General features: G+C 33.6%; 1 protein-coding gene across 1 annotated transcript in view; it reads left to right on the top strand.

Annotated features, from left to right (window-relative positions):
• The window catches only part of LOC106688677 (probable Rho GTPase-activating protein CG5521), a gene marked incomplete at its 5' end in the record, with an annotated part of 237137 nt that overhangs the window by 45959 nt on the left and 180179 nt on the right, over positions 1–10999 (top strand). Inside the window, 2 exon segments of the mRNA XM_067052337.1 lie at positions 2704–2799; positions 6307–6467. Of these exon segments, the coding sequence (XP_066908438.1) occupies positions 2704–2799; positions 6307–6467 (257 nt within the window).

Below are 10999 nucleotides of genomic sequence, written 5' to 3'. Positions count from 1 at the left end.
ATATTAAGAAATATAATAGAATAAAGAAAAATATAGAAAATTAAACTCTTAGACACAAGTTGAATATTAAAAAAATATTTTGATTATTTATCTCAAGAACTAATTGACGTACTGATGTCTATTAGGACTCAATTTGAAGCTAGTCACATTAACTACGATACAGTTTCTATTGATTGTCTTTGTAAGAGTTGCAGTTCCCATGATATTTGCCAAAATAAGTTCACAAAATGTTGATTTTTTGATATTTGGAAAATAATGTTGGTTTATGGAAAACTGTATCTTAAAAATTACTTAAACAGCTCTTTTAGAGCTCAAATTTTAGCATATTTGCTCTACTGAAGCATCCCCCCCCCCATTATATAGCTTTAAGTGTATTGAACACTGAATAAAAATTAGGCAAAAATTTAAGATTTTTATAAAATAAAATGAATTTAGCATATACCTGAAATATCTTTATAACTACTTTTCCAGGACATTTACTGTTGGAAATGTTGTATAGTCTAGGTAAATATTGAATTATTTTCTAACAATTTTAACAACTCTCATTTTATGTTTGAAAATAATTGATTGTCTTCAATAATTGGCCACAAAGTTTTATTCCAAAAGAGGCGGTTGGCATATATTTTTAGCTCATCTTAAAGGATCCATTTGATTGAAATAAATAAAACTATGTTTAAAATAAATCTTGTTTTCCTGCAGGGCTCCAGGACTATGATTAATAATTGTTGATAAGTATTTATATTCCTGATTTATGATTATTGGTTTTATTGGTTACTTAATTTTAATTCTATTGTTTGGTATAAACATTTTTAAATGGAATGTATTTATCAAAGCGATCTCCAGTACTAGTGATCCACTAAGAAAAATTATTTGAAAAAGACTTACCACCAATGCTCTAGGCGTACGTCAGGATGGTGGAAACCAGATATGCTCACTGTTATTCTCCACTTTTACTAATTTCACTGGATTCTGGTCCTTAATACTTAAAACAATTTTTTCAGTGGAAAAAAATTTTGAGATATAAATTATAATAATAATAAATCTGTTTTGATTTTCTACTTTTTGACCATATGGTTAATATCATATTTTTAAATAAAAATCTCATGATACTGAATTTGACATTGATATTTTATTTCTGACCATTTGTTATTATCGTTAGTAATAGATTAATTGTAATCAGCCTAAACCAATTGTAGTAATAACATTAACAAACATCAATTAGTATTCACAATTAATGACCAATACTAGTATTAATCAACCTTGGATGAATAGCTGCCCTCTCCCATAATTAATGCATCATTTGGTAATTAACATAATTTGTTAATAATCAGTCATTCTTGCTTTCTATTGTATTGGGTCATTTCATATGAAATGTCCATTTTTATTATTTCAGAAATTCAAAGTGGGATTAGAGGGCTTTTGTTAATTACTATGTTTATGTTTACAGATTATAATGAGACATTATTAATCCTCTCTTTTTTTTTATAATATTTGCTATTATTCTAATTGGTTGAGCATTGTTTAGTATGCCATCAAATATGAACATGGAAACACGCTCTTTTCGAGTATTTTTTTTTCTTGAGTCCAAACTTGGATACTCGGCAGTCTAAACTGCAAGAAATATTACCTCAGCGTTCTGGGGAAGGGTGCTGTAATGAATGGATCATTCGCCGGTAGTTTGAACAATTTTGGGTTGGAGAGAAATTTAGTTAACCAACCCAGAGGAAGAACTCCACTAGCTATTGACAATGAAGAACTTAGGCTTACTGAGGAAGAAAACCGTTACTGAACAATTTAAGGATATGCAGTAGAACTGAATACAAGTGTATTGGCACTTAAAAACCATTGGTAAAGTAAAAAAGATAGATCTCTGGGTACCTCATGAACTTAGTGAGTGGCAGTAGCTGAAGCATTATGAGACATGCGTTTCACTGCTGACTTTTCTCAAAAGGATAATCACATGTGGTGAAAAGTGGATTGTATATGATAACAGGTGTCGGTCAGATCAGTGGTTAAAAATCGACAAAAAACATATGCCACAATTAACTTTGCATTCATAACAATTATTGGTTTCTGTGTGGTGGTCAATGGTGTGAATAATTTATTTCTCCTTTGTACCCAGAGGTGAATCTATCCACATACTGCTGTGATATTGACTGTATACATCAAAAAAATGTCAAAAAAGCAACCTGCATTGGCTAATAGGAAGGGACATATACTCTTAAATGACAATGCCAGACCTTATGTTTCACAAAAGACAGTGAATACATAAATGAGCTTATGTTACAAAGTCCTTCCATACCCACCTTATTCACTAAATTTATCTCCAACAGATCTCCATTTGTTCAGGAACTTAGATAACTTCCTTAAAGGTAAAATTTTTGAAAATGATTTTAAAGTCAAAAACACATTTTCTGATGGCATTTTTCTAATGCGCATGTATCCCATGTTTCAGTTCTGGGATTGAAAAGTTAATAACACGTTGGGGAAAATGTACAGGAAATGATTGTAAATATTTTGAATAAAAATGTTTTGATTTCATAAAGTTGTTTTAATAAATAACCTTTTCTGTGGAAACTGACATTTCATATGAAAAGACCTAATACTCTTACTCTGACCAGTTGAAATAATAACCCTCTTTTACAATTTTATTTATTCAACCATAATTTCCAATTACTGCTAATGTTTTAATATTCTTTTTAGGTCTTTGATGATAATTCCAGATCTTCAAGGATTCGTAATGATTCATATATTGGTGCTATTAACAAAGATAATACATTTGTTCGAGCTGGAATGCAGGTAGCTATTTGTTGTGTTGAGCATACAATTTTTATTAGCTACTATTTCATTAAATGGCCTAATATTTTTTATAGTCATAATGTATGCATTATGAAATTTTAGTTTGTATTTGAAATATTATATGATTTTGACATCCATTTGTCTATTCGATTGTTGGCTTCAAGTAATTGGATTTCTGGCCTATAACTTTTAAACGGGGCACCATACTGAACCTTAATTCTATAATCATTAAACAACATTAGATATATGTTTGATGAGGGCCATTTATTTACCAACTTTGCCAAGAAATTCACGATAGTGACTTTAAAGTGTCTGTACCATGTAGAAAAAACAGCAAAATTAAAAATATTTGGAATGAAAGTTTTAGATCATCAAATTTACTGTTATCAACATACATTACATTTCAAATCTTAATACTGCACAACCCCTGGTGTAACTTGTGAACTCACTGGGAGGAGTCACAATTTCACTCTCTCTTGCTCCTTTTTACTTATTTTAACCTACTTCCAGTTGAGGTATAAATTGCCATACTTCTTTCTTTAAGTCTGTAATTGATGGGAGAATTTAGGTACTCATTCAAAATATAATTTAATGTTCTTTAATTCCTGAATTTGAAAATTTTTGCTAGGAAGCCCCATTTTGGAGTTAAAATTAAAAAACCTAAACAAAGTCCACTAGGGGCGTCTGTAGCTCAGAGGTTAGGCGCAGGTTTATCAGTCTGAGATCTGCGGGCGGTGCTGGTTTTAATCCGGCCTGGGGTGTTGACTTTTTTCATTAAGTGGCGGTCCCACAAAATGAAAAACTTGACTCCCCACCATAGTTATAATAGGTTGGTCACCTGTAGATAACTAGGCAAACATCACCTTCATCGAGGAGTGCTTTAAAAAAAAAAAAAAAAAAAAAAGTCCGATAATTTGAACTAGGCTTATAAACCTATCTCCAACTAATTTATAACCTATAGGAGATACGACAAAACACCATAGGACCAAAGTTGTTTTCCTTTTTGACTTCAATAGGCCAACCAAATTTTAAGACTGTCAGAATCCATTAAGTGCCAAAAATAATTCTAAAATTTGTGAAATATGTAAACATATGTTTCTAATTTCAAAAATCTAGCATTTAGTCATAGAATAGAACTTCGAAAATAAATCTTGTCGATTTTAAAGTTGTGTCTGCCATTTTGATTTTTTGGGGGTTAGTCATTACAGATTTACTTTTTGGAATTTTCCCATAGGTTGCAGGTTAAAAGCTATAAATTTGCCAATTTTAAGTTTTTACCTCAACTGGGAGTAGGTTAAAGTTAGTAGAGTATTTCAGTCACAGAAATTGTATGAATTCAAAATGTTTATTGATTTAACAATAGATGTACTTATGTCAATAACAATAAAACAGATTTACAAAAAGAAACTTTGAAAATTGGATGTATTGGATAATTTTTGTTTTTTGGGGTCCTTCAACTGAAAATTAAGTCTTTTTTATCCCATCATGCACTGATTTTTTGTAAAGCCATGATATATAATTCCAATTTTGTAGGGAAAAATCATGAACATCTTTTATAGCTCCTACACTAGTTAGTTGATCAACTTCAATTTTTTATGGTACCAAAAAGATATTAAAACATAGCAAATATCACAAATTGGATTAAATTTGGTCAACTTGAATTAAAATTACAAGAAACTGATTTATGATCTTTTAAAAACTAAAAAAATAAGGCCTAGATTTAATTTTTTTATTTAATGTAATTTAAATCTATACAAAACAACAAATACAATAAGTAAATATGTGGAATGTTTCATTTACACTTGAAAATCTTGTAAAGTAACCACCCATTGGTGGTTTAAACTTTATTTTAAGTTTTTTTAAAAATAAAATTGTTAATTTTCTAACCCATTTAATTAATGGGTACAAATTAGGAATTCTTTTATGTGTACCTGTCAGCAGGGCCAGCATGAGAGTGGGGAGTCATGCATTGGGGACAAAACTTAAAACAATAGTAGTGGAATCTTTTTAAAGATTAAAATTACACGAACTTGGCTAGGATTGGTATGTTATCAACCATTGGTGAAATTGCAAGTGTATAAAATTCGAATACATGAGAAAATAAACTACTATTCTCATTCAACTCGCTACTCATTACTGGGTTCTAGCCTCAAGTAGGTTCCACCTGTGTAATCAGTGAAATGCAGCTGCTCTTCAATCCTGAACTTCGAGCAGTATCCCCAATTCTTCTCCAGCTCCATCCAACCATTAAAGCTTTGAATGGCTTCTCAGGTTTGGTGCCTTACATGTCTTCATAGATTTTTTTTTTTTTCAGGATCTCACATGCCCGTTTCTTGCGACAAGACCTGTTCAGTGTATCTTGCTAAGGTTGACAATTCTTACATTAGATTCTTGGAGAATACTTCTCTATTTGTGTGCCTTCTCTATATTGAACCAGTTTCCACTAGGCTGTAAATGTGTCTAAGCATTTTTTTCTGGAAGGCTTATATTTCTGATCTGTATGTAAATGTAAGCATAAGCACTGGTTTGATCATTATATATATATTTTTTTTATAACTCTCGATATTGAGTTACTTTCCTGATCCAGATGCGATCCAAAATAGCACCTATTGACTAATTCTATTCGTCTTCTTACCTCAACTGAACCTATATTAATCTGTAATTCAGGTAATCGGAAGAAGTCCAAGTTCCTATTTATTTCATAACTTCTAGAACATGGATTTGAGGAAGTATGATACATAGGTTTTTCCCACTACATTTGGAGACCTCCTCTTGGTAACCCCCATTCGATGGTCAGTTGCACCCTCTAAAATGAGTTTGAGGGTTGAAAATTTATATGTGAACTAAAGATTAGTGTTAGAGAAGTGCCTTTGAGGAGTCTTAGCTTTTTTTCCTTTCCTCTCTATTTTGTTCCATGATCATTGGCGGTTTTTACAATCTTGTGCATCTCTACAGTCTCTCTTAATTGAGTTGAAGGCTTAAGAATCTGTTTGCGAATTGGGTTGGTGTTACAGAAGTGCCTTTTGGGATCTTAAATTCTCCTTTCAGCCATTTTTTTTTTTTTGTGCTTTTCTGCAATCCCTCCATTTTTTTTTTTTTTTACTCTTTTTCTGGTAATTTCTGACATGATGGGGGCTATTAAGTTTTTATTCTGTGGAACCACCACAAAGTAAAAGTCAATCCCTTCCCTCCCAGGCCGTGTAACTTTTCCTTGAGGAAAGTTATTCAATTGTACAATGTTCAGCGCATGCTTTAACTGAAGGAATCACATTATCCTTAAGACACATTTTTAGTCTTACAGTCTTGAGAAAATAAGCTACTGGCCGATTTTGAGGAGTGGGACGGGGCGGCCTGTAAAAAATGTTTTGCTCTGACCACCTGCAAACCTAAATTGTGCCCGATGGATTAAATTTATCTGGACTCCCCTTTCACAGTCAAATATCATCCAACATTTATAAATTATCAAAATCTATTGCTCATTATTTGTTTTTTTTATATCATTTTTAGAATGTGCTTCAAGTTTTTGTCACTGATGCTGCAAATGTTTTTCTTTTGGACACTGGAGCTGAAATTTCAACTTTATTAGACCAACAAGTTGATGTCTGCAAAAGAGTGCTTAATATTTACAGATACATGGTCATGCAAACCCATATGGAGGCTCGCACTTGGTAATATAAAGATAACATATTGTCATGGTATGATTCATAAATTATAGAATTTATAAGTGCTTTTAATATAAATTCATCATTTGTTCTTAATTAGTTACAATAATTTTGGGATTGAAACTAATAATTTTACTTTTTACTTGGTATTTTATATCATAAACCTTCTCTCTGCTCAAAATGATATCCAAGCATAGACAGTCACTCCCTTAAAAGCATAGCATACCCTCTATTCCTACCTTATTTCTAAATATTAACTCAATAAAATTTTTAAAAAATCATTCTAAATTTTGTACCAACTACCGACCACTCATCTGAAATTTTCTATCACACCTTTCCATTTTATAATGTCTCTAGAACCTTTGTCAATTTTTTAAATTAAATTAATTATTTATCTCTTTTAATTGCATACTCTTCTACCACTGGGCAATGTGAAGTGCTAGATCCATAAACACTGATCCTCTACTAACTACCTACTCTTCCTCCAGTCTTCTGTCAAAGGCTTCCTTGACATCTATTTCCCTCGTCTTCCTGGGCCTACCTTATGTGAGGTGCTCTAACACTGATGTTAGTTTCTAATGCAATCTTGGCTGTACACTCCTAAATTCTTCCAGAGAAATGGCCAAACCATCTCTGATGATTCTACTTTGAGTCGTCTCAGCTGGTCTTACCTCCAAGTTATTTCTTAATGTTATCTTTCTTATGCAGTTCCCTCTTATTTTTCCTTCTATCTTATGCAATCCTTCTTGATCTAAATTTGCCTTTTATGTTTTATGGTGAAACTTCATGACTGCTAGAATAGGTCATTATGGGGAGAAATGTGTTTTTTTAGACATTCATTGTAGTCTTTTTACACTCTTCTTTCTCGCTCAGGAAGTCTTTCTTGGTGGCATTGGAGTACCTTTCTGTCAACTTCACTCTGACTTATTTCTCCATCACTTCAGTCATGTTCATTTATATGGGTACAAAAATACTTGAAATCACCCCTTCCATCTTTCCTTCTGGTCCTCACAACTTTTGTGTAGTTAGCATTAATTTGCTTACTAAATAATTAAAAAACACTATCCAAATTATAGTCTCAAAACATTTATTTCATTTACACGTCCAACGTTTCGGCCAATCCGGCCATCTTCAGGGACAATCTTAATTTACTATGAGACATATCATTTAACTATTTTAAAAAAACTCCATACAGGCTATTCTGCCCAGGTCAAAACTTTATATCTAATATGTCAAAAATACATTAAAAATCACAGTCAAATTCTTTATCTTTTACCACTCTTTATACACTTTTATTATAACCTCTTTATAACAAGTGAGGTTATAATAAAAGTGTATAAAGAGTGGTAAAAGATAAAGAATTTGACTGTGATTTTTAATGTATTTTTGACATATTAGATATAAAGTTTTGACCTGGGCAGAATAGCCTGTATGGAGTTTTTTTAAAATAGTTAAATGATATGTCTCATAGTAAATTAAGATTGTCCCTGAAGATGGCCGGATTGGCCGAAACGTTGGACGTGTAAATGAAATAAATGTTTTGAGACTATAATTTGGATAGTGTTTTTTAATTATTTAGTAAAAAATTTACCAGTCTCAAGAAAGAAATTTAAAGATTATAAATTAATTTGCTTGTTATCTTAGATAATTTTTCTTGAAGGATTTGAAGTTGAATTGGGGATTTCATCTGTTGCTTCCAAAAACAGCTAAATCATATTCATAAGCAGACAAAGAAAAAAGGATGGGTCTTAGATATCCTGTTTGGTAGGTAGGGTAAATGGCTGAGAGCTGAGACTAAGGACTCACCTGATAGCTTGTTTGTGCTTTCCTTTTGGCTTCCAGGACCTTCTTTTTCATTATCTGCTTTTGAATACATATTTTTAATGATCATTAGGGGGTTTGTTTTTAGGTATGATTTCCATTATATCTTTTTTCAGTTGAATTCTTATTTGAGCTCCTCATTTCACCATGTGGCTCTTTTTAGTCTATTATGTTCACATTCACTTTTATTTTTAAATGGCTCTACAACAGGTTACAGGTCTTATCCTCCTCTAAATCCTCCCTCCAATTGTCACAGTTTTGTGCTGCAGCCATCCAGTTCCTGACTCCCAGGATATTTTGAGCATCTCCCACCACACCATCCGACCATCTCAGTTTCAGTCTCCCTCTTGTCCTAGTTCCATAAATTGGTTGTGCTTGCAGCATTTTCAGCATTTCTCCATTCCTCATTCTAGCGATATGCCCTGCATATTTTAAACATCTCAGCTGTATTGCTCTGACAACATCGGGTTCTCCAAAGGCATTTTATAGCTCCAAGGTTGTTCTTCTTTTCCTTATTCTCCAGCCTTATTACATTTGAAAATCCGGCAAAAATTTTTCTTTTGAAGATCTGGAGTTCTTTTTCAATAGCCTTTGATATTGTCCAGCATTTGGATTCATATAGATGCACAGGGCGTATAAAAGTTTTGTAGAGGTGTAGCTTAGTCTTTCTGGAAAGTATTTGCTTGTTCATCTGTTTTCTCAGGTCAAAGTAGCATCGGTTGGCTGCAGTAATCCTCCTTCTTATCTCAATATTTGGGTCATTATTCAGAGTGGTGACCTCAGAACCTACATAAATAAACTCTGATACCTTTTCAAAGTTAAGGGGTCCAATGGGTAACCATTGGAGTAATCTCTTTTTATAAACTCTCAGTTTAGAAACATCCCATGTACTTTGTTTTGAACTCCATTAACTTGTAGTCCAAGTTATCTTGCTGTGTCTTCCTATGCAAGGGAATCGTCGGTCACAGCCTGAAAGGACTGTCCCATAATGTTTTAAGCATCTACATAGGCCGACAATTTGATTAATCTAGTAAATATGTTTCCTTGCCGACATAAGCCTACGCCTCTTATAGCCTTCTCAAGTGCCAGATTAAACAAGATACAGGCCAGTGCATCCCCATGCTGGAGTTCTTTTCTTGCGTTGAATTCCTCAGATCTATCACCATTTATTATAACCATACATCTCACATTCTTCATTGTGAACTTTATCATGCAAATAACCTTTTTTTTTTTTTTATCCTTCCTTCTCTGTCCATATTGTTCAATGAATCTTCTTCTAGTTTTTCTAATCATGGCTTCTTATGATAAATTCTTTCTATTCATAGCTGCTTTACTTTCTTCATCGAACCACGGCGATCTTGGTTCCTTTTCATGAAGTCCTAGCATTTCATCAGCTGTTTCCATTATTACAGTTAGTGTATTTTTGAATCCAGCAGTTCTGTATAGTTATACTCAGTTTTGGTCTTATTCAGGTTTCTCAGGTTAAATATTTTTGGTTTTTCTGCAGCTTTGGGCTACTTTGTTGAGCAGATCTTGGCAGTCAAGTGAGCTATACTCAGAAAATGGCCTTAATACTCATTAGCTCCTCTGTATGTCCTCATGTTCCATAGATTGCTCATATTTCTCCTTCCTATTAGGATGTGGCCGATCTACTTTTCCATTGACCGATCAAGAGTTGTCCATGTCACCTTGTGGATATTATTGTGGAGATACAATGTACTCCCACCAACCACTAATTTTCCTGGAAGCCACAAAGTTAATTAGCTTTTGCCCATTGTTATTGGTCATATCATGAAGGCTGTGGCTCCCTATTATTGGCTGGTATATTCCTTCTTTTCCCAACGGCCCATATCTTAGGCATGCATCCAGGGTTTCCTCCATAGTTGTAGAACTTTCCATGCATTCTTATGAGAAAAATTCTAGGATTTACCAATTGAAACCCTATTATTACCATACTTGCCTTTTACTATGAATCCTGTACCGAATACATGCAGACTATCATGACAATTATACAGGGAATGGCACCTTTTATCAACAATTCATTGACCAGTCAATCTGATCTCCTGGATGGCACCTATTTCAATTTTATATATATCTATTTGTTCTAGAAATAGTTTTAATGCTTTATGTCTATAAAGTGACAAAATGTTCCAATATCCAAAGTCAAAAATCATAGGGGGGTTGTCAGGTCGTTTCCGTTTAATACTGATCACATGGTGTTTTGGGTAGGGGGCTATCCACCCTCTCTCCATACTCAAATTTGCTAATGGGACTGCCATTACTATGCATGCAGACCTGCACCCTCAACTGGGCTATCTACCTTGGGAAGGTTGCCCTAGGGTGCATACTACATTTGTTCATATCTATCCTGTGCTGAGTTTGTGTATTATATTTGTGTTAGAGTACTGTTCCCCCAACCTGGAGAGCCACAGCGCTGTGGTACAATGACCAAGTGATGGGGGGTCCACTTCCTAACGCCATGTCTTGTTCATACTCTTCAAACCCCTAAATTGGTGGTAGGTGGCCGTTGCGCTCACATTGCCATTAACACTTTTCTAGTCCCTGTGTAATAGACGAGACAGAAGAATTGGTGATGGCAGCGCATGCGCAGGAAGTATCAGGCAGAGAGGGAGAGAAAAATCATGTTTTTCGTTGGATGTTTTAATTGATGGACATTGATGTCAAGTCTGGTGTATTTTTGGTTTTTCTGTGAGCTA

The sequence above is a fragment of the Halyomorpha halys genome, unplaced genomic scaffold (genome assembly GCF_000696795.3).
Source record: "Halyomorpha halys isolate HHAL.00 unplaced genomic scaffold, Hhal_1.1 Scaffold1175.1, whole genome shotgun sequence".
Lineage (NCBI taxonomy): Eukaryota > Metazoa > Arthropoda > Insecta > Hemiptera > Pentatomidae > Halyomorpha > Halyomorpha halys.
Note: the sequence above shows the minus strand (reverse complement) of the source record. Positions and strands in the feature narration are given on the sequence as shown.